The sequence below is a fragment of the Colobus angolensis genome, unplaced genomic scaffold (genome assembly GCF_000951035.1).
Source record: "Colobus angolensis palliatus isolate OR3802 unplaced genomic scaffold, Cang.pa_1.0 Scaffold158, whole genome shotgun sequence".
NCBI classification, from domain to species: Eukaryota; Metazoa; Chordata; class Mammalia; order Primates; family Cercopithecidae; genus Colobus; species Colobus angolensis.
In genome coordinates this window covers 1,373,196-1,398,245 of record NW_012114688.1, presented here as the reverse complement: position 1 = coordinate 1,398,245, position 25,050 = coordinate 1,373,196, and the positions used below count along the sequence as shown (strand labels likewise).

General features: G+C 37.0%; 1 protein-coding gene across 1 annotated transcript in view; it reads left to right on the top strand.

The window, feature by feature from the left end:
- Window positions 1–25,050, top strand: part of WDR78 (WD repeat domain 78) — a 106,838-nt gene that overhangs the window by 37,715 nt on the left and 44,073 nt on the right. The window contains 3 exon segments of the mRNA XM_011936870.1: window positions 11,597–11,753; window positions 15,950–16,089; window positions 24,103–24,258. Of these exon segments, the coding sequence (XP_011792260.1) occupies window positions 11,597–11,753; window positions 15,950–16,089; window positions 24,103–24,258 (453 nt within the window).

The window sequence follows — 25,050 nt, the reverse complement described above, 5'->3', positions numbered from 1 at the left end:
GGGTTCAGGCGATTCTCCTGCCTCAGACTCCCAAGTAGCTGGGATTACAGGCACCTGCCACCACACCCAGCTAATTTTTGAATTTTTAGTAGAGACAGGATTTCACCTTTTTTGCTAGGCTGGTCTCGAGTGATCTGCCTGCCTTGGCCTCCCAAAGTGCTGGGATTGCAGGGTGTGAGCCACCACTTCCGGAAGGCAGTAGTAAAATTTAATAGCATAATTAGGAAGTGATGATCCTTGAGTAATTATTATCTTTGTTTTTAATATGATTTATTTAATAATAAATTTATATAATGCAATTTTGAGTAATGTCTATGTTTAACAACTGACTCACAAAATTCCTGAAATTAGCCTGTTCTAATATACTTCTAGATAAAAATATATTTAAAATATATTTGTAACTTCCCCCCTCCCAGACCTACTGAATAAAAAATTCTGGGGGTGGACTTCCAGTTTCTGTTCTTGTATGTAGAGAGTTTAGAAGTCATTACTCCCATCTTATAACAAGAAAAAGTTAGACAAATTGAAAATTAACAGCTTTTCTTGGACTCATCAGAGAACTGTGGTGACAAGGGCAAACTGCCACCTTGAGATCTAGAGACTCAGACAATCCAGAGAAATACAGTTCCCAAGAGTTGCTTACCATAAGCTGGAGGAACACATGAATGATTATTTTCATGAATTGCTGGAGGCTGAGTATTTTACTAGTATAAGAGTAAAAAATTCATTGGGGAGCACAGTCATGGGAAAGAGAGGGCCCACACTTACATGGGCTTTCATTCTAGGAATCCAGTGGATTCTTTCAGTGAGGATCTGAGCTAAGGATCTGAGCTGAAGATAAGCTAGTGGCCCTGGTAGGGGAGGGAAAGAATATCCACATTAAAACACTCCTAGCCTCTTTTTTCTAACAAAGACTTAATCTGGGAATGGGGGGTGGGGGAAATTTGCCAGAGGGTAATTTTGAAACTATAGCCCAGTTAGGGTAAGGGAATTCTACTCTAGCACCAGCCTTTATTTCTTAAATAAGGAGGAAAAATAACAGTGCTTAAGGAATTCGATTGGGAATGTTGCAGCCAGGGAAGGGAGTAGGGGCAGGGATGAGACAGCTATACCCTTGAAGTAGGAATAGATATACTTGTGAACACCATGTCTCCAAGACACAGGTTAACTAAAAGTGTGAGAGTCAATTAGATTGTAGACTATTTCCCTTCTCCCCACTTACCACCAGTGAACCTCCAGAGTGACAATACTGGATTACAGATGAAAGAATTGCAAGACATAGGCTTTCTCTAAAGCAATACAGAGAAGCCTGAAAGCCAGGAGGGGAAACAAAAACAAGAAAGATTTTGATACCTGTAGCTACAACAACATTAAGCACAACCAAACTGCTACCCTGAGTACCATCAATTCTTCTGCTGAAGGCCTTATTACCTCAGCACCTGTTACAGGATACAGCATGTCTGACTTTTAACAAAAAGTCATTAGGAGTGCTAAAGGGCAAGAAAAAAATATTTTGAAGAGATCAAGCAAGCATCAAACCCAGACTGTTATGATACAAATTTAAAAATTATTGGACAGGGCATTTTAAATAATTATGATTAATATGTTAAGAGATCTGATGGAAAAAGTATGCAATGTGCAAGGTGTGTAATGTCAGCAGAGAGGTGAAAATTATATGAAAGACTCAAAATGACTTGCTAGATATCAGAAACACAGCAACATGAATGAAGAATATCTTTGATAGCCCCATTGACTTCACAGGGTTAAGGAAAGAATCAGTTAATTTGAAGATCGGTCAATAAAAACGTCCCAAACTAAAATGCAAAGAGAAAAAAGAATGAAAATAGAACAGCCATCCAAGAACTCTGGGATAATATCAACAGGTGTAACATATGCACAATTGGAATACCAGAAGAAGAGAGAATGGGATAGAAGAAATGCTTGTAGTAATACTTGTTGAGAACATTTCAAAATTAATGTCAGACACTAAACCACAGATACAAAAAGAATACCAATCAAGATAAATATCAAAGCAAAACAAAAACACAAAACCTAGGAATATTATATTCAAATTACAGACAACAAAAGACAAAGAGAACATCTTGAAGGAAGCCAGAAGGAAAAAACATCTTACCTGTAGCAGAACAAGGATATATTTTTTATTGTTTTCTTTTTTTCTTCTTTTATTTTGTACAGACAGGTTTTTGCCATGTTGCCCGGGCTGGTCTTGAACTCCTGGGCTCAAGTGATTCTCCTGCCGCAAGCCTCCCTAAGTGCTGGGATTATTATAGGCATGAGTCATCACACCTGGCTAGAAGAAAAGGATATAAATTACAATTGACTTCTCATCAGAAACCAAATAAACAAGAAAAGAGTGGAACAAAAATCTTTAAAGTGTTGATATTAAAAACTGGCATTCTATAATTCTGTATCCAGAAAAATTATCCTTCGAGGGTAAAGGAGAAATGAAGATTTTCCCAGATAAACAAAATTCTGAGGTAATTTATTGCCAGCAGACCAGCTCTGAAAGAAATGTGGAAAGAACTTCTTCAGACAAAAGAAAAATGACATGGGTCAGAAACTTGGATCTACATAAAGAAAGGATAGATGGCATTCTGTAGACCACATCCTGGGCCATAAAGCATACTTCAACAAACCCCAAAGAATAGAAATTATACAAGGTATGTGCTCAGTTGACAATAGCAATAAGCTAGAAATCATAACAGCAAGATAACTGGACATTTTCTAAACATTTGTAAATTAAACTACAAAAATCTAAATAACCTATGGGCCAAAGAAGTCTCAAGAGAAATTTAAAAACAAATAATTTGAACTCAATGAAAATGAAAATACAACTTATCACAATTTGGGGATGCAGAAAAAGCAATTTTTAGAGGGAAATTTATAACACCAAATGCATATGTTAGAAAAGAAGAGAGAGATACAATTAATAACTTAGGTTTCCACTGTCTCTTGAGACAACTGGCTGTTCTCTGCTATCAGGCAGAGCTGCTGACAGGGTACTTTGATGGCTTCTGGTCAATCTGGTCACAGATTGTATTCCTTGGCTAGGCAATTACGCTATTTGGTATCTGCAGTTGGGCAGGGTTGCAGTTGGGGTCTGAAAGGGGAACATTTCCAAACTAATTTTACAAGGCCAATATCACCCTGATACCAAAGCCAGACAAAGACATTACAAGAAAAAATCATGGGCCAATATCCTTGATGAACATGGATACAAAAATCCTCAACAGAATATTAGCAAACTGAATTCCAAAACACATTGGAAAAACTCATCCACCATGATCAAGTGGGATTTGTCCCTGAGATGCAAGCATGGTTCAACATATGCAAATTAATAAATATGATAATCACAATAGAATGAAGGACAAAAACTGTGTGATCATCTCATTAGATACAGAAAAAGAAGGGAACTCTCATACACTGTTGATGAGAATATAAATTAGTATAGCCATTATGGAAAACTGTAGGTAGGTTCCTCATAGTAAAAATAGAATTACCATAAGATCCAGCAATCCTGCTTCTGGGTATTTACCCAGAAGATTTGAGATCAGTTTCTCTGACTGCATCCCATGTTCGTTGCAGCACTATTCACAGTAGCCAAGTTATGGAATTAACCTATGTTCATCAGCAGATGAATGAATAAAGGAAATGTGGTATATACACACAGTGGAAAACTATTCAGCCTTAAAAAGAAGGAAATTCTGTCATTTGTGACAACATGGATGTAATGAATTAGAGAACACTATGCTAAGGGAAATAAACCAGACACAGAAAGACAAGTACTACATGTTCTCATTTATATGTGGAATCTAAGACAATTATCTCATAGAGGTGGAATGTAGAATGGTAGTTACAGAGGTTAGGGATTTGGGAGATTGGGGAGATGATGATCAAAGGGTGAAAGATCTTAGGAGAAGTATGTTTTTTTTAAAAAAAGTATTTCATAATGTAAATATAGTTAATAATAGAATAATAGAATAGTCTATTATTACAAAATTGCAAAGAGAGAAATTTCAAATGTTTCTACCACAAAAATGTTGAGTATTTGAGGTGATGGATAGCTTGATTTAATTATTCTACTTTTAAACCATCACTTTGTAACCCATAAATGTACATAATTATAAATTGTCACTTTACAATTTAAAAATTGTATATTCCTATAAAATACAATAATGGGCCAAGTGTGGTGACTCACACCTGTAGTCCCAGCACTTTGGGAAGCCAAGATGGGCAGATCACCTGAGGTCAGGAGTTCAAGACCAGCTGGGCCAACATGGTGAAACCCCGTATATACTAAGAAAACAAAAATTAGCGTACCGGTAATCCCAGCTACTTGGGAAGCTGAAGCAGGAGAATCACTTGAACCTGGGAGGTGGAGGTTGCAGTGAACCCAGATCGCACCATTGAACTCCAGCCTGGTGACAAGAGCGAAACTCTGTCTCAAAAAAAAGTTTATACAGATTGGAAGGCAATAAATAAAACTGTCTATACTTACAGATGACATCATTGTCTATATAGAAAATTCCTAAGAATCTACAAAAAACAAAAACAAAAACAAAAACAAATAAGAAAACTTCCTGGCACCAATAGGCATGTATCCTGCAACATTGCAAGATACAAGGTCAATATATGAAAGCAAACTGCCTTTCTGTTTGCCATCAATGAACTACTAAACTTTGAAATTAAACTACAACAACAAAAAACATTTACAATAGCATCAGAAAATAAGAAGTATAAATCTAACAAAATATTTACGGAATCTATACACAGAAAGCTTCAAAATAGGGATGAAAAAAGTAAAAAAAATAAGTGAATGAATTTCATATGCATGCATTGGAACACTCAGTATTGTAAAGATATCAGTTCTTTGTAATTCGATGTATAGATTCAATCCAATCTTAATCAAAATCCCAGCAATCATTTTGTAGATATCAGCTAATTAAGTCTATAATTTATATTGAAGAGCAGAGGATTTAACAGCCAGCTCAGCTCTGGAAAAAAAACCCAGAGGACTCACATTACCTGATTTCAAGCATAATTATAGAGCTATCATAATCAAGTACACTGATAAATAAAATGGAATACAGAACTCAGAAATAGACCCACACTAATATAATTAACTGTTTTTTTACAAAAACACAAAGGCAATTCAATGAAGAAAGAATTCTCTTTTCAATAAATGTTGATGGAACAATTGAACATCCACATACAAAAAAAAAAAAAAGTGAGAGAGAGAGCATAGACATAGACCTTACATCTTACTCAAAAATTAACTCAAAATGGATCATGGGCCTAAATTTAAAATGCAAAAGTATGAAACTTTTTGAAAAACATCAGGAAAAAATCTGTGTGATCTTGGCTTTGGTAATGGAATTTTAGATACACCAAAAGCACAATCCATAAAAGTAGAAATTGGTAGAATTGGACTTTTAAAAAATTTTTGCTTTGTGAAAGACAATGTTAAGTGACTGATAAGACAAATCACAGGCTGGGAGAAAATTGTTTGCAAATCAAATAGATCATAAAGGACTTTTATCCAAAGTACATAAATAATTCATAAATTTCACAATTAAAAAACCCCAACTCTATTACTCTGTTTTCACGCTGCTGATAAAGACATACCCAAGACTGGGAAGAAAAAGAGGTTTAATGGACTTATGTTCCACGTGGCTAGAGAGGCCTCACAATCGTGGTGGAAGGCAAGGATGAGCAAGTCATGTCTCACATGGATGGTAGCACGCAAACAAGAGAGAAGTTGTGCAGGGAAACTCCCATTTTTAAAACCATGAGATCTCTTGAGACTCGTTCACTATCACAAGAACAGCACAGGAAAGACCTGCTACCGTAAGTCAGTCACCTCCCACTGGGTTCCTCTCATGACATGAAATTGTGGTAGTTACCCGCCCCCTTAATTCAATCACCTCCCGCTGGGTTCTTCCCATGACATGTGGGAATTGTGGGAGTTACAATTCAAGATGAGATTTGGGCGGGGACACAGCCAAACCATATCACCAACCCAGTGAAAAATGAACAAAATGTAGGAACAGACACTTCATCAAAAAAGATATACAGATGGCATATAAGCATATGAAATGATGCTCAGTTTCATATGTCATTAGGAAAATGCAAATTAAATATGAGATACTACTACATATGCATTTAAATGGCTAAAAAACCTGATAATACCAATTGCTGGCAAATATGTGGAGAAATAGGAACTCTCATTCCTTGCTGGTGGGGATGCACAATGGTAGGTACATCCAGTTTGGAATATAGTTTGGCAATTTCTCATAAAACTAAACATACTCTTACCATATCATCAAGCAGTTGTGTTCCTTGGTATTTACCCAAATGAGCTGAAAATTTATCTTCACACAAAAATTTGCACTGAAATGTTTCTAGCAGCTTAATCATAAATGCAAGACTAGAAGCAACCAAGATGACATTTTTTTGTTGTTGTTGTTGTTGAGACGGAGTCTCGCTCTATCACCCAGGCTGGAGTGCAGTGGCCGGATCTCAGCTCACTGCAAGCTCGGCCTCCCGGGTTCCTGCCATTCTCCTGCCTCAGCCTCCTGAGTAGCTGGGACTACAGGCGCCCGCCACTTCGCCCGGCTAGATTTTTGTATTTTTTTAGTAGAGACGGGGTTTCACCATGTTAGCCAGGATGGTCTTGATCTCCTGACCTCGTGATCCACCCATCTCGGCCTCCCAAAGTGCTGGGATTACAGGCTTGAGCCACCGCGCCCGGCCCAAGATGACTTTTCAGTGGTGAATAAACAAAAGTATGTCCATATAATGGAATATTATTTAGCAATAAAAAAATGAGCTATGAATCCAGGCAACAAGATTGGTGAATCTTAAATACTTATTGCTAAGTTAAATAAACCAGTCTGGAAAGACTATATCCTGTCTGATTCTATTTATATGACAGTCTAGAGAAAGGCAAAACTATAGAAACAGAAAACAGATCAATCAATGGTTGCTAGGGCCTTGAAGAGAAGGGAGAGTTGAATGGGTGAAGCACAAAGAATATTTTTTAGGATGGTAAAACTACTCTGTATAGATACTGTAATGGTGGATACATAGCACCATGCCTTTACTAAAACCCATAGAATATTACTGCACAAAAAGTGAGACTTAAAATTTGGGAATTTTTTTAAAAATCACAGTTAAGAAATAGGAGGATCCTACAATGGAATACAGACTGTAACAGAAGAATCAAACTGCCTTACAAATGATAATATAACCCCCCAGAAGGAGTGGGAGGAAAGGGTATACACCTAAATAATATTGAAAATGAGTAGAGGCTGTGAGATTAAAGACAAAAGGAACTGCAAATAAACACTTTAGTTTGTAGTCATTTCCCATGGGGTATGGGGTTAATAATTCTGAATCATTGTACATGCATACTGGGATTGAACATGTAAGTAATTGGAGGGCAGATGGTAGGAACTCAACATTGTTGGAGTGGGAGATTACAGAAAGCAAGAAAGGAAGCTAGAATTATCCATGTGATATCGAACAAGTGTCAAAAACATTAATATAAACTCATGTTTAGCTTAATAGAGATATATAGGTGAACACAGATGTATAGATATGTTTATATATACAAGTTAATGTACATACAAATATTTCTTAGCTCTGTCCACTAAGAAGGCCTAGAAGCAATGACACCCCAGAAGCAGCAGGTACTCTCAGTGCTCAGATTTTGATTTCTAATTCCATTGTCTAATAAAAGTAACCAGGGCTCTGAAGAAATGCCCAATTCTAGAGCTGAGGCAGGGATAAAAGATGAGCAGAAAGTAAAGAAGTGCTCAAACAAAACAAAATAGAACAAATCTCTACAATAAACAAACAACAAAAAGGGGTATTTGAGAGGAACCTAGCAGCCAACAGAAAGAGCTCACAATGGCAAAAGGTAGAACAATTTCAACAACAAAATAAATAGTGTAGAATTGGATTATAAACCAAATTATAAAATAAATACCCATGAGTTCATAGTAACACAAACAAATATTGAATAAATGAAGAGGAGAGAATAGACAAATTTTTTTATACAAGAATTCCAAATTATTATATAGATATTCTTCCCTCAAGAAGGTGGATCTTAACTTCCCATTCTATAAGTATGGGATTTGCATGTTGACTTTCTTCTAAGCAGTAAAATATGCAAAGGAGAGAGGGGGAAAAATCACTTTAAAGCAGAGGATATTGACAGGTGGTAAAGATTAGCACCATCAATGATAAGTTAGGTTGTTATCATGTATCTTTGATATGACATGATGAGAATGACACTTTACCTCTGTAGTCTTCCTCTCAGAAACCCATAACACTTGTTAAACATCAGAAAATCACAAATTGAAGGACATTCTACAAAATATGTGACCACTACTCTTCAAAACTCTCAAAGTCATCAAAAACAAGGAAATTCTGAGAAACTGTCACAGTGTAGAGAACCCTAAGGAGGCATGATGACTAAATGTAATGTGGTGTCTTGGATGAGATCCTGGAAGAGAAAAATGACAGTTAAATTTAAGGAAATCTGAATAAAATATGGACTTTATATGACAATAAAATAGCAATATTGTAGTTGTACTAAATGTACCAAAGTAATGTTAACAATAGGGAAAACTGGATATAGGGTATACAGAAACTCTACTTATTCTTACAACTCTTCTGTATACCTAAAACTATTCTAAAACACAGTTTACCAAATGTTTAAAAAAAGTCTAGAGGTAAGCCCAAGCAATTATTGCTAAGCCCTTGGGTGATTCTGATGCATGGCAAAGTTTGAGAACCATTGCTTTACCGTTATAAACAAAAGGAGTTTTGTGCTTAGAAAAGTTTGTAGTTTTAATTGCAGGGTAGGGGCCAAACAGCATCTCATGCACAGGTTGTCTCTGGATGCTCTCGGTTAATAAATAACTCACTAATAGATACCTTTGACAAGTGAGGAGAAAGGAGGAAGAATAAACTGCTTTTGTGACTCAATTATACTGTAATTGTATTGGGCCCATTGAAGCTAAAGTAGAGGCCGAGGAAGGCTTCATAGGTTGTTCTCTACTGGGGTCTCTGAGAATAGCCAAACAATTGCATCCCTTTTCCCTACCCTGTTCTGAATTAATTGAAAAATATGGTAAGGGTAAATATGATGAATTGGAGCCAAAATATCACATTGTGGATAGAAGTCCCCTGTTAAACCCTCAAATTTGACAGACTTACCCACCCATTCATGAAAGGTTCTAGACCACTTCAGGACTCCCCTAACCCTCTCAAGAGGCTTCATGAGTAAAGGTGTGGGGAGGAGCCATGATTGTCATACTAGGCTAGAGCTCCCTCTTCTGGGAAGAACCATCAGGAGTGTAGATGTTCCCTCCATCATTGGCAGTCAAGAGGAGCAGGCAAAACTGATTGATAGAACAGATTGATTCTTTTCTAGGTGGAGAGAGAGGTGTACTCAAAATCTGTGGTACAGCCAGTCTAGAGTTAGGGAATCTAACCCATGAAATAGACAGATTCTATGGGTAAAGAGTGTGGTTTGGGGGTAGTTTCCGAATATATATTAAATTCAAGCAACATTTAGGAAATGGGTGATACAGAACTCCAGGCAAAAATCCTACTTGCCATCCTAGGGCTTTGTCTATGAATGGTGGTTCCTCTGCCGTCAAAAAGGTTGACTAGACTATTACTTTTCCCAACCATAATAACTGAGATGTTACTATATTAGGTTCTATATGTGTAATATATCTAATATAAGATCATTTATTTTTATAATTAGCATGTCTGTGCCACAATGCTACTTTGAAGTATATATAACTAAATCGCAAAGGAAGATCTGGTGGTCTAACAGTAAGAAACCTCGGAGAATCAAGAGCCTGAAATGCTAGTCTTAAATTTGCTAGTATTCCTGTGTGGACTTTTCACTTAACCTCTGTTTTTTATTTTCTTCATTGACAAAAAATTTGGACTGCATATACCTCAAATTTTGTTCTTGTGGATAACTCATTTACTTCTTTACTTATTTTGTCTTAGTCAGATTTACTTATATAAATAAAATCTTTTACTTATTTTTAAAATGTATTACACAAATAGTAAAAATTAAAGAATATTAAAAAAAGAAGAATCACCCAAAACTAAAGAAGATGTGCAACTTAAAATTTTCTGTTTCCTGACCTTGTTTATCTGCATAATATTTTACATTCTTATTACCATAGTGGAGATCATGTTCTGGGCTGCTCTGTCATTTAACATTTTAGAACATATTTTCAAAAATTTTTATTATTAAATTACTTAGTATTTAATAGTCATAGATGGGTATACCATAATTTATTTAGCTATTAAAAATGTTCATGATTGGTTTTTGGAATTAATAACTTGTATTTTTTTTTAGATCATGAGGAAGGTGTTTTTCTCAGCTCTGAACCTTTTAAAGAGAAGACTGAGACATTCTTAAGTTTTCCTAAAGCTGTCCAAGCTTTACCTATCCCAAAGGCTCATGAATGTCTGCTGTATACCCTGTTGTTGGTAGAAAACACTGAACTCTCATTTATATACTTTCTCATGGCTGTTACCCACATAACCAATTCCAAACTCTCCTGGCTGTGAAACTCAATTCTCCTTTGCTCCCTTTTTTTTTTTTTTTTTTTGAGACGGAGTCTCGCTCTGTCGCCCAGGCTGGAGTGCAGTGGCCGCATCTCAGCTCACTGCAAGCTCCGCCTCCCGGGTTTACGCCATTCTCCTGCCTCAGCCTCCGGAGTAGCTGGGACTACAGGCGCCCGCCACCTCGCCTGGCTAGATTTTTGTATTTTTTAATAGAGACGGGGTTTCACCGTGTTAGCCAGGATGGTCTCGATCTCCTGACCTCGTGATCCGCCCGTCTCGGCCTCCCAAAGTGCTGGGATTACAGGCTTGAGCCACCGCGCCCGGCTGAAACTCAATTCTCAATGGAATTTTCCACGGACCTTGGATCCAGTTCTGACTGTCCTAAAGGTTTATGGCCAATTATTTTCACTCTATTATTTGCATGGACATTGGTTCCAATCTTACTTCTATAGTCAACCAGGACTAATATAGTAGAGTCTTTACCCCGGTGAAGATGATTAGAGATGGAATGACATCTAAATTAAAAGACAGCTAATAAGGAGAGCAAATGAAGGATAAAAGTTTGCTAAAGCTATGAATTAGAAGTTAACTTCACAGCTGAAAGAAGTGTTGCTTATTATGCCCCCTAAATATACTTGCCTCCATATTCTTGAGTAGTACCAACAGTCACTAACCCCAGTTCCCAATTAATATTGTGGGATAGTAATAATGGAATACCCTTAGAGTTATGAGTATAGGTATTAGACTGGGGTAGGCTTGTTATGTCAGCAAGGAAGGCTGTTTATGGCCTACAAGATCCAATTTGGCTTCAGAAAGGTTGAATAGACTATATCTCACAACCTGGCCTGTTCCTTGACTATATTAACCACCTGCAATATATTACCCAGTATGGTATTTTGGTGACTAGAAGGAAAAATGCAAATTAGAAATAGCAATTAGTAAATGATTTTAATTAAGTTATGTATTTTAGATTTGCAAGTTATAAGGGCAGCACCTGAAAAAATTGTAACAAAAGAAGACCTGGAGAAGAATATAGAGATAATACTCACAGAGACAGAAACACTGAGATTTTTTGACTTGCCCACAGTCATGGTCTCTGTAGAATCTGAAGAAGCTGAGAAAGTAACGTATGTATGGTTCAGTTGTCTACGTTGTTTCTGTAATTCAAATGCTAAGCCAAGGGTTCTTATCCTTATTTCTGTGAAGGGTTCTTGGGGATTCCAGGATATACACTGGGGGGTTTGGGGGGAAATTGTATATTCCCTACAAAATTATATACAAAGTTATGTAAGTGCCATGTGAACGTATATGGAAGGTAAATGTTTATGTTGTATGTAAATTTTTCTAGAGGAAGAGCCCATAGCTTTACCATATTTTTAAATAATTAGGCAAACTTCTAAGCCAAATAACAAAATAGGCTTCCAAGTCTCTATATAAGTTTTAATTATTTTTACTTTTATACATATATAAATCATTTTCAATTTAAAAAGAAAGAACTGACATTTTTATAGTAATAGCCAAAACCGCAATTACTTTTGCACTAACCTAATATTTAAAACTTAGGAAGGGAAAATATGGGTAAATAAATGAATTTACTATATTAGAGAAGTTTTCCTTTTCTCTTTATTAATGAATATAAATAGAGTTTGTTTTGGTCTCAAGTATTTTGACAGTCTGTTGTTAGGCAGATACACATTTAAGGACTGTTACGTTTTCATGAAGAATTGACCCCTTTTTCATTTTGTACTGTCCCTCTTTATCCCTGATAATTGTTCTTGTTCCACTCTCCTCTGTCTAAAATTAATATAGTTACTATAAGTAGATTATTAATAGTTATTCTGATTATTTTACCTAAAGTATTATTTGAATAGGATTTATAGTACTAAAAACTCCATCAGTAAAATAATTTTAGGGTATTATTCCTTCTCAAAATATAAAATGTTATAATATGGTTTGAACTATAAAACATAGTACATATTAGATCATGAATAGCGTACCTTTAAAAGCTCATAAGAAGGAAGAGAAAGTTCCTTGGACCAAAAAAAAAAAAAAAAAAAAAAGAGGAGGAAAAAAGAAAGGGACAGATAATTGCTTTGAAATCAGAAAGGGAGAAATGTTGGGAAGAAATGTTAATATTAACACATGGATCTGGAGACCAGTGATGACTCTTGGGTTCTCCCAACCCTTACATTGAAAGGGCTGAAAGAGAGGTTCTTGTGTTAAGCCAAGACTCTCAAAAGGAGCTCAATTATCTCAACTGCTCCTAGGCCAGTAGAGTCAACTCCCTATTTTCAGAAGCAAACACCAGTCTCAGGAGGAAAGCATACTACCATTTTGGCTCTTAAGATTCCCTCAGATCAGCTGGGTGTGGTGGCTCATGCCTGTAATCCCAGCACTCTGGGAGGCCAAGGCAGGAGGATGGCTTGAGCCCTGGAGTTCAAGACCAGCCTGCAATATGGTGAGAGCCCCATCTCTACAATTTTTTTTTCTTTTTTGATTAGCCGGGCATGGTGGTACATACTTATAGTCCCAGCTGCTCAGGAGGCTGAGGTAGGAGAATCACTTGACTGATCACAGGAAGTCGTGGCTGCAGTGAGCCGTGTTCACGCCATTGCATTCCAGCCTGGTCAACCGAGAGAGACCATGTGACCATGTCTGGAAAAAAAAAAAGGAAGAAGAAGATGAAGAAGAAGAGGAGGGAGAGGAGGGAGAGGAGGGAGAAGAAGAAGGAGAGGGAGGAGAAGGAGAAGGAGAAGAATTCCCTCAGGTTGAATTTGGTATAGATCCTGAAGACTATAGATAATTATATTATCAGATATAGAATATAAAATATGTGTGAAATGTTTAAACAAATAAGTGACAGAGTTGAAATGTGATTAACATTAAGAAACAGGCCGGGTGCAGTAGCTCACTCCTATAATCCCAGCACTTTGGGAGGCTGAGGCAGGTGGATCACTTGAGGTCAGGAGTTTGAGACCAGCCTGGCCAACATGGTGAAACCCTGTCTCTATTAAAAATACAAAAATTAGCTGGGCATGGTGGCGGGTGCCTGTAATCCCAGCTACTCAGGAGGCTGAGGCATGAGAATTGCTTTTCCAGGAGGCGAAGGTTGCAGTGAATGGAGATCACAACACTGCACTCCAGCCTGGGCAACAGCAGGACTCTGTCTCAAAATAAATAAATAAACTGTCAGAAATCATGACCTGTCTTTGGAAAAATATCTAAAAAGAACTTTAAAGTAGTTTATGTAATTGTTGAAAATATGCAGTAAACTGATTTAAACATTAGACATAATTGAATAGAGATTTAATGAATTAGACAAAAGATCTGGATAAATTATACAAAATCAAGTTTGGAGATAAAATGGGATATAAAGTGTGAAAACGAAGTTTAAAAATATGTTAACAATAGGCCACACATGGTGGCTCATGCCTGCAATCCCAGCACTTTGGGAGGCCGAGGCAGGCGGATCCCCTGAGGTCAGGTGTTCGAGGCCAACCTGGCCAACATGGTGAAACCCCGTCTCTACAAACAATACAAAAATTAGCTGAGCATGGTGGCACCCACCTGTAATCCCAGCTACTCAGAGGCTGAGGCAAGAGAATCGCCTGAACCCGGGAGGCAGAGGTTGCAGTGAGTCAAGATCACGCCACTACACTCCAGCCTGGGGGACAGAGTGAGAATCTCTCTCAAAAAAAAAAATAATAATAATAAGGTGACAATAAAATAATGGTCTAACATATATGTAATCAGAGGTTCAAAACGGGCAGAATATAAAGAATGGAGGAGAGATACCATTCAGAGAGTGGGGAAGGACTTTCCCAAACTGTTGAAAGACACCATTCCACAGAAATAGGATTAAATAAAAGTAAATATCCAAAAAGAAATGTTCTCAGTGCATTGTACTGGCATTTCAGAATACCAGATAAAAAGAGAAGATTTTAAAAGTAGAAGGAAGCCAGGCACAATGGCACATACCTGCAGTCCTGGCTACTTGGGAGACTGAAGCCGGAGAATAGCTTAAGCCCAGGAGTCCAAATTCATCCTGGGCAACACAGTGAGACCACATCTCTTATTATTATTATATATAAATAAATAAATAGATAAATAAGAGCATTGGAATTTAAAAGTAATTTCATTAAAAAATAAAAAGAGAAAAATATTTTTTAAAAACATGTCACCTACAGAGGAACAATTAAACTGACAGCATTATTAGGGATAAAGTGTACTTCATAATGATAGAAAGGTACAGTAATCCTGAACTTGAATATTCCTAATAAAATAACATGGGCCAGGCACGGTGGCTCATGCCTGTAATCCCAGCACTTTGGGAAGATGAGACAGGTGGATCACCTGAGGTCAGGAGTTCATGACCAGCCTGGTCAACATGGTAAAACCTCGTGTCTACTAAAAATACAAAAATTAGCTGGGTGTGGTGGCTTGTGCCAGTAGTACCAGCTTCTCAGGAGGCCGAGTCAGGAGAATCACTTGAACCTGAGAGGCAAAGGTTGCAGTGAGCTGAGTTTGCGCCACTGCACTCCAACCTGGGTGACAGAGCAAGACTCCGTCTAAATAAATAAATAAATAAATAAATAAATAAATAAATAAATAAATAAATAAAATAACCTGAAAACATGTGAAGCAAAAATTGGAAATTTGATACATATCCTGTTAAAGTAGGAGATTTAAACACACTTCTCTTAATTGTTGGTAGGTCAACCAGAGAACAAATTAGTATGGATATAGAAAATTTGAATAAAAACTTAATGGTCAGATACAGACTTCTGCACTCAACAATTAGAGAACACATTCTCTTTCAGCACACATGCAGCATTTATAAGAAATTATCTATTCATAAGGCCATGAAGCAAGGTCTCAAAAATTTCACAATAGAATTATACAAATGAAATTTTTTGGGGACAATGCAATAAAGTTAAATATTAGTAACATAAATCTCAACTAAAACAGACACATTTACATACACATTTGGAAGTTTAAAAGCACATTTCTGAATTCCTCATGGGTCATCAAAGAAGTAACAGAAAATTTTAAAATATTCAGAACTAAAACCTACATGGAGTTAGTACTAGCATGTTATTGATAGGTACCAAAAGTAATAGGGATGTTGGGAAATAGAGTATAAAAGAGTCCTCTGGAGGTCATTTAGTGCAGTCTTTTCCTAAGGCTTTTTCTGAACTCTCACTTCACTTTTTGGTGCAAGCCACATTAATGAAAGTAATTTTAAGGAAAAGAATAATATAAAGCGATAATATGTGTGGTGATGATTCTTATTAATGAGTTGGATACACTTTATTTTTTACAGTCAGAGGAACAAGAATTATGAAGTCCTTTGTAGAAATAGATTAGGCAATGACCTATATGTTGAAAGGATGATGCAGACTTTCAATGGAGCACCAAAGAATAAAGATGTTCAGTGTGATAAAATCATAATGGAAGATAAAGGTAATTTGTTTCATTCTGCTTGATAAACTATAATGTTCTAATATACGTTCTTTGAGTCTGTCAATCAACAAATGAATATTAAAATATATAAAGCAAAAACAAAAATAATTTGGCCAAACCACAACAGTAGTTGGACACTATGATCTATAACTTTCAGAATTTGACATGTTAAGTAATAAATATGTAGATTTGAATGATATAATTATTCATCTTGATTTTTATGCATGCTATGTCATAGAACTTTATACTCTTTAGAAGTTTATATAAACTGATTATTTACTATGTCACAAATAATATCAACCATAACTATGAACATTTTAAATGTGTCAGACACTATTCTATGTCCTTCACATATATTAACTGGTTTAATTTTTACAGCAACCCTATGAGGTACATACTATTATGCGTCCCCATTTTATAGATGAGGAAACAAGCAAAGAGAAGTTTGCTAACTGTTCTGGTTCTAGAGCTTGTGCACTTAACTACTATACTTACCACTTCTCAATGTGTACAAATTAACAGCCCCAAGCACATTGCATAGCCAAAATCTGTAGGATGTAGCCAAAGAAGTAATTACAAGCAAGGTTATATTCCAATTTTTTTTTTTTTTTTTTTTTTTTTTGAGGCAGAGTCTCACCCTGTCGCCCAGGCTGGAGTGCAATGGCACAATCTCGGCTCACTGCAACCTCTGCCTCCTGGGTTCAAGCGATTCTCCCCCTCAGCCTTCCAAGCAGCTGGGATTACAGGCACCCACCATCATGCTCGGTGAATTTTTGTATTTTTGTAGAGACAGGGTTTCACCATGTTGGCCAGGATGGTCTTGAACTCCTGAACTCAGGTGATCCTCCCACTTTGGCCTTCCAAAGTGCTGGGATTGCAGGCATGAGTCACTGTGCCCGGCCGGTTATATTCTTTTTTTTTTTTTTTGAGACAAAGTTTCGCTCTTGTCACCAAGGCTGGAGTGCAATGGCGCAATCTTGGTTTTCTGCAACCTCTGCCTCCCGGGTTCAAGCAATTCTCTTGCCTCAGCCTCCCGAGTAGCTGGGATTACAGGTGCCCGCCACCATGGCCAGCTAATTTTTGTATTTTTAGTAGAGATGGGTTTCACCATGTTGAAGGCTAGTTTCGAACACTTGACCTCAGGTGATCTGCCCATCTTGGCCTCCCAAAGTGCTGGGATTACAGGCATGAACCACCATGCCCAGCCACGGCTGGTTTTATTCTTGATTGCCTTTATTATGCAGCAAAACTATAAGCTAGTTTTTACAAAAGATTAACAGAACAAACCCCTAGCAAAAAAATTAACCATTGCTTTTAATCAAAGAATAAGCATTCATCTTATTGGTGAGAGCATTTATTCCCTACTCCTAATGTTTTCTTTTATGTGGAAGAACATGAATTGATATCTTTATCTCCATCTCTTTCTGTTCTCTCACTCATTCCTACTTAGGAGTGGAGGTGTGACTTACTTAACTGGTAAATAACCATACATTGGGATGTATGGTTATTCCCCTGCTTTCCCTCTTCTGGTAGCCTGCTGGCAGAAAGGAGTACAAATTCCAATGGGTTTCTCCATGCTATACATTTTATAGGGGGAGGACTCAACATTGTTAGGCCTGTGGTTATCAGGCTCGTTGCTGCACATCTAAACTGTATCAGCCAATCTAAACATTATCAGTAATAAAGGTAATTTTGATCTCTCTTTTATTCCTTGTCCGTTTCTTAATTGGTGCAAACTTGGATGGACCCAGAAAAGTGAATTCCTAGATGATATTTAGTAACTTTTTCTAGTCCTTAACCAATTCATATTAAGAAACCTATTCATATTTTTTCCAAATATTAATATGTAGTAAAGGGTTTAAATATTTTTAAATGGATTACTATATGTAACTTTAGGTTTCCAATTCATATTAGGAAAACTATTCATATTTTTTTCAAAAGTGAAGGGTTTAAATGTTTTAAATGGATTACTGTATATAAGTTTATGCTAAAATATTTGAAAATAAAAAAAGAATGATTCTTTATGGAACTCAAAGTTATCAAAACTTCCCAAGAAATAACAGACTTATACATTAACTCAAATAAATGGGAAAATTTTACCAAAATATTCCCCTTTAAAATGGCCAGATAAAGGTCAAATTACTTTAGAGGTTTATTCTGTAAATGTGAGAATACTTTATAATATTCATGTGTATTAGGGTTCTTCAGAAAAACAGAACCAATAGAATATGTATATATATATTCATATCTAGGATTTATTTATTTATTTTTGAGACGGAGTCTTGCTCTGTCACCAGGCTGGAGTGCAGTGGTACAATCTTGGCTCACTGCAACCTCCGCCTCCTGGGTTCAAGCGATTCTCCTGCCTCAGCCTCCCAAGTATCTGGGACTATAGGCGCACCATCACACCCAGCTAATTTTTGTATTTTTAGTAGATACGGGGTTTCACCGTGTTGGCCAGGATGGTCTCGATCTCCTGACCTCATGATCTGCCCGCCTCGGCCACCCAAAGTGCTGGGATTACAGGCATGAGCCACTGTGCCTGGCCGATTTATAATTTATATCTAGAATTTATTTATAAAGATATTTATTACAGGGCATTGGCTTACGTAATTATGGAGGCTGAGAAGTACCATGATCTGCCATGTGCAAACTGGGGACACAGGAAAGCTGATATGGTAGTTTGAAGCCCTGAGAGTTGAAGAGCCAATGGTATCAATTCCAGTCTACCTCTGAACACCTGAGAACCAGGAGCCCTGAGGGCAGTGGATTGATGCCCCTACTGAAGTAATCAGGCAGAGAGTGAATTCAACCTTCCTCCACCTTTTAGTTCTATTCAGCTCTCAAAGTATTGGATGATGCCCACCACATTGGGGAGAACCATCTGCTTTACTCAGTCCACGAATTCAAATGCTAATTTCTTGTGAATACACCCTCAGAGATACACCCAGATACAACGTTTAACCAGCTAGCTAGGCATCCTGTGCCCAGTCAGGTTGACATATAAAGTTAACCATCACACCATGTTATTTAAATTGCTCCAAGTTATATAAATTATTAGGATATTTACTAGTTTTTAAAACAAGGTTAACAAAACATGACAAAGAAAATATAGACTAATCTCATAGAAACGTGGAAAAATTATAGTAGTACTAAATTTGAACCCTCAAGGCATTAGGAATCCCTGTAGTAACAACTTATTCTAGAAGTATAAAGATTATTAAATATCAGGAAACCTATGATTCATCATTACAAAATCATATTTATAGGTTTAATGTGAAACAAGAATGGTAGATACCAAAAAGAACAGTTGATACAGTTCAGCATTCATTCCTGATGAAATTATCTGTACAGGAATGGTATAGTTCTTCTTGATAAAATATGTAAAATAAAAAGCAAAATTTTTGCTTGCAGCAAAACCACTAGAGATAATAATTGCTGTGATCCATTAAATAAAAGAACCAGAAAATAGCGTCACTTATCACAGTAACTCTTCAGCTTTGTTTTGGCAGTTCCAACTATTGCAGTAAGACAGCAACAAAATTAATATTTATAAGGATTCAAAAACAAATTGTCATTATTTGTAGGTGACATCAGTGTCTACTTAGCTACCTCAGGAGCATTAACTAAAAAAAAATAGTTCTAGGATGATGCAGCAAAAATGACAGAGTAGGTAATTCTGACAATGTGTCCCTCCACAGAAATGCCCCCAAAACTGAGCAAACGCTGTCAGAATCTGTTGCATTCATGGAACAAGAACACAATGTTCTTTAAAAAAAAATATTCAAAGAATAAAAGGATCTTGATAGCTTAATAAAATGTTTGGGGGATAACAACAACAACAAAAAATTCCAAGAAGTAGAGAAGAAAAACAAAGAGATGGAAAATCCAAGAGAAACAATAAAATTAGAGGACCAATCCAGGAAGTTCAATAGTAAATAATGGTTCCTAAAATAGAAAATGGAGGAGAGGAGATAATTCAGTAAAACCTCTCAGACTTGAAAGTCAAAAGTTGGAAGACTGAAGGGGAACAACAAGTGCCAGCATATTACCAATTTTAAAATGTGGGGGACAGAAAATGTCCACAAACTACCAGAGAGAAAAATAAATAGGTCAGTGTAGAGAACAAGACATCAGACTGGATGGAAACAAGAATGTAATGGAACACTGCTGATATGCTTGGCTGCGTTCCCACCCAAATCTCATCTTGAATTTTAATCCCCATAATTCCTACATGTTGTGAGAGGCAAGAGGTGGAGATAATTGAATCATGGGGGTGGTTACCTTCATGTTGTTCTTGATGGTGAGTGAGTTCTCATGAGATCTGATGGTTTTATAAGGGGCTGCCCCCTTTGCTCGTCATTCACTTTTCTCACCTGCCACCATGTGAGACATGCCTTCCACCATGACTGTAAGTTTCCTGAAGCCTCCCTTGCCATGTGGAACTGTGAGCCAATTAAAATTCTTATAAATTACCCAGTCTTGGGTATGTCTTCATAGCCACATGAAAATGGGCTAATACAACTGCCTTCAAAATTTAGAAGGTAAATAATTTCCAGTCTAGATACTACATCCAACCAAACATCAAGTATGATGGTAGAATAAAGATATTTTCATATATGCAAAGTATCAAAATAATTTACCTCTCCTGTTTATTTTTTTAAGAAGTCAAGGATGTGCTCAACCAAAACCAACTGTGAAACAAAAATAGAAGACGACAGTAAAATACATTGAACAGGAGATCTGACATAGGAGTGAGGTGATAGTAGTTCCCAGAAGGATAATGACTTGATAGCCTAGGATTTCAGCTGTTCACCAAACATAGAAGGCAACCAATTTACATTAAAACTTGAGATTGACATATTGATCACTATCATAACTTAGATGCTTGCTGACATTATACAATCTCTTTAACCTGAGGACAGAATACTTAGATATATTATCGGTCTGAATTCTTTTCTGTACCTAGCTTGCATTTACCATTCTTATTTACCCTTCTTTTTTTTTTTTTTTTTTTGAGACAGAATCTCGTTCTGTCACCCAGGCTGAAGTGCCGTGGCGCAATCTCAGTTCACTGCAACCATCGCCTCCTGGGTTCAAGTGATTCTCCTGCCTCACCCTCCCAAGTAGCTGGGATTACAAGCGCCTGCCATCACACCCAGCTAATTTTTGTATTTGTAGTAGAGACGGGGTTTCACTATTTTGGCCAGGCTGGTCTCAAACTCCTACCTCAAGTGATCCACTGGCCTCAGCCTCCCAAAGTGCTAGTGGCATGAGCCACTACATCCTGCCGCCTTTACCATTCTTAATCCAGTTCCTGTTTTCCTTTTCAATAGGCCTTCATAGTTAAGTTGAAGCTCAATTATGTGAAATGCCATCTTTATCATTAGTGACTATATGTATACTGTCAGGGAAAACTTACTCCTCCCTTTTTGTGAACCTTTACAGAAAGAACTTCTGCTACATTGACACTTTTGGCCTCTGTCTATACATTAGTTCCTCATTCTCAGGAAAAGAGAAGTGACTAATTTGATAAGAGAATTTAGGAGAAGGAATGAAGCTCAGTCATTTTTTGCTGAGTCACTTTTTGTTAAGTCTGTTCACTTGCAGAAAGCATGCAATCTGGGCTGTTCTTACACCTATGGAGGAAGTCTGTGTTTTTCTAGCTGTGACAATTATTGGTTAGTAATTCTCCCCTATGTTCTGGAAGGAAGAATTAGGAAGTCCATTTAGTTGCAGACTTAAGGCTACACTTTTCAATTAGACTTATCAATGATAAAGGTAATATTTTGATCTCCATTTCTCTGATTTTTGCATCTCTTCCGGTTTCATCCAAAATCAGGCAAGGAAAAGGTACACTTTTATTGATCTGTAAAATCTTTTTGTTGTTGTTTCGAGATGGAGTCTTGCTCTGACACCCAGGCTGAAGGGCAATGACACAATCTTGGCTCACTGCAACCTCTGCCTCCCAGGTTCAAGCAATTCTCGTGCCTCAGCCTCCTAAGTAGCTGGGATTACAGGCACATGCCATGACGCCGGGCTAATTTTTGTATTTTTATTAGAGATGGGGTTTCACCATGTTGGCCAGGCTGGTCTCAAACTCCTGACCTCAAGTGATCTGCCCGCCTTGGTCTCCCAAAGTAAAGACGGGGTTTCACCATGTTGGCCAGGCTGGTCTCAAACTCCTGACCTCAAGTGATCTGCCCGCCTTGGTCTCCCAAAGTAAAGACGGGGTTTCACTATTTTGGCCAGGCTTGGGATTGCAAGTGTGAGCCACCATGCCCAGCATCCATAAAATCTTAATATTTAATTAATCTGCATCTAAATTCTTTAGTGTAAACTTTTATTATTTAAAAACTTTATTATGAAATATATACTGCAAACAGAAGAGCATATAACACATACATGTGTAGTGCAAAGAAAAAATCAACACCATGTACTCACCAGCCAGTTTAAGAAATAGAACATCACCTGTTGATTAGAAGCCCCTCTACACTGTCCTATCACAACCCTCTTTCTTCTATCCACCTTTAACAGAAGTATCCACTCTCCTAACTTTTGGGTTGATCATTTCCTTTCTCTTTTTTGAGACAGAGTCTCACTTTGTTGCCCAGGCTGGAGTGCAGTGGCACGATCTCAGCTCACTGCAACCACTGCCTCCTGGGTTCAAGCGATTCTCCTGCCTCAGCCTCCGGAGTAGCTGGGACTACAGGTGCCCGCCACCATGCACAGCTATTTTTAGTAGAAACAGGGTTTCACCATGTTGGCCAGGATGGTCTCAATCTCTTGACCTTGTGATCTGCCCGCCTCGGCCTCCCAAAGTGCTGGGATTACAGGCGTGAGCCACCGCGCCTGGCCTAGCTTGCTCTTTTAAATGTTTTTTTCTTTTATAGCAGATGCTGTAACTGAACTGCCCATATCACCTCTGCGTTACCTCTTGCTAGCAATCTCCATCTGTTGACACCTGCATTTCTTTGCCTTGTAACAACTATTTAAACATGTATTACACTGAGAAATGCTTTTAAAAAAGGCACAGTTTGGAATGCTTTTTTTCTGATACCAGTTAAAATAAACTTTCTTTAATAGTATATAATTATAAAATTGGGAAGTCACAATCATTCATTATTACCCATCTTTTACATAACATTAGGGCATGAATTTTGAGATTTTATTTTTAACATAAAATACAATATGTGTAGCCTTCTCAGACTGGCTCCTTTTACTAAACAATATGCACTTAAGCCTCCTCTATGTTTTTACATGGCTTGACAGCTCATTTATTTTTGTCACTGAATAATATTCCATTGGATGGGTGTACCACAGTTTGCTTATTATATATTCACTTATTGAAGGACATCTTGACTGCTTCAAATTTTTTATAATTTCGAATAAAACAGTTGACAATATATTATGTATTAAACATAAGTAAAGGAACATAAAAGTCTTGTTATAACATATTTGCCCAGATGCATATCACCAAGGCAGCCCTGCAATGACAGACCAATGAGATTATGCTGTACAAGTGTGGGGTAGAGGGGAGGGAGGTGTGATGGTCAGAAGACATTGTGAAGATAATTTGGAGTTACCCTTAAAGCACTAAAGTGTTTGTAAATACTAATAGTGTGATGACTAAGGCTGTCTTGAGGTATCCTCGTGATGTATTTCTTTGTCATTTCTATCCACTTCCTGTTATATTGTAAAACAATAGTATTTTTAAAAATAAACAGTATAGTCTTATTTAATTTTTAATTTCTTTAAAGAGAGGATCTTACTATGTTGTCTAGGCTAGAGTGCAGCGGCTATTCTCAGGTGTCATCATAGCACACTACTGCCTCTAACTCCTGACCTCAAGTGATCCTCCTGCCTCAGGTGGACCAAGTAGCTGGCACAGGCAACTGCATCAGGCAACAGTAGATATTCTTATGTTAGATTTTTCTGTGACTAGTTATCTATAAAGCTAAAATGTTGGAATTTGGTTTAAAATAATTTTTACCTTTCTGTCTCTTTATCTAGGCATAATGTCCACTGCCTGGGATTTGTATGATTCTTACAATGCTATGGAACCCTTATCTTTATCAGTAAAACCATCTGTGGTTGAGTCAAGTAGTAAAACAAATGTACTTCCTAAAGATCAGGACCAAAGATTGCCAGGGAGCACTATAGAAAAAAGTAAGATTTCATTTATTTTAGTTTTTTTGAATGACTTTAACATGGCATTTTTAATACAGTCTTTTTTGGCAGTTACAATGTTTTCTTTCTGATGGACCATGAAAAGTACAACTTTTACTCAGAAATAACACTATTACTCTATCACGTGGTCTTAGACTTAACTGAAAAATTTACATTTTTCTTGGATATCTGTCAAGAATTTTCAGTTTGTCTCTTTCTCTAGTGCACCTTTCCTTTTGCTCTTAAACTCTGTTTCATACGTGTGAGTTCCATTACTTTCTATCTCCCTTTCTTTCAATTAGATTATTTATGAGAAAAAGGTATACTAGCTCTATGACAACCTAAAATGGATTTATACATTAACAACAGTGGCTCTTAATTTGGCACTCTTTTACTTCCCCTGGGGACATTTGGATGTCTGGAGACATTCTTGTTTTTCATGACTATGAGGGCATCTACAGGGGATACTGCAAAAAATCTTTCAGTACACAGGACAGTCCCTGCAACAAAGAATTTTCAACCCAGAATGTCAGTACATATACTGCCATGGTTGAGAAACCCTACATTATAACTTTAGCTTCTAGTATTTTAATTTTTAAGATGAAATTCTATAATTAAAATCAATACAAAGTTGTAACTTTCCAAATAAATTTCGCAATGAGGAAGAACCTTTACTAAGTCTAGTTGTAAGAAGTTTGCTCAATTCCACTTCTGAATAGTTTATAGTTATCTACTTTTACTTTTCCTATTCTGAAATGTTATATCTTTTTCTTTTTCTTTTTTTTTTTTTTT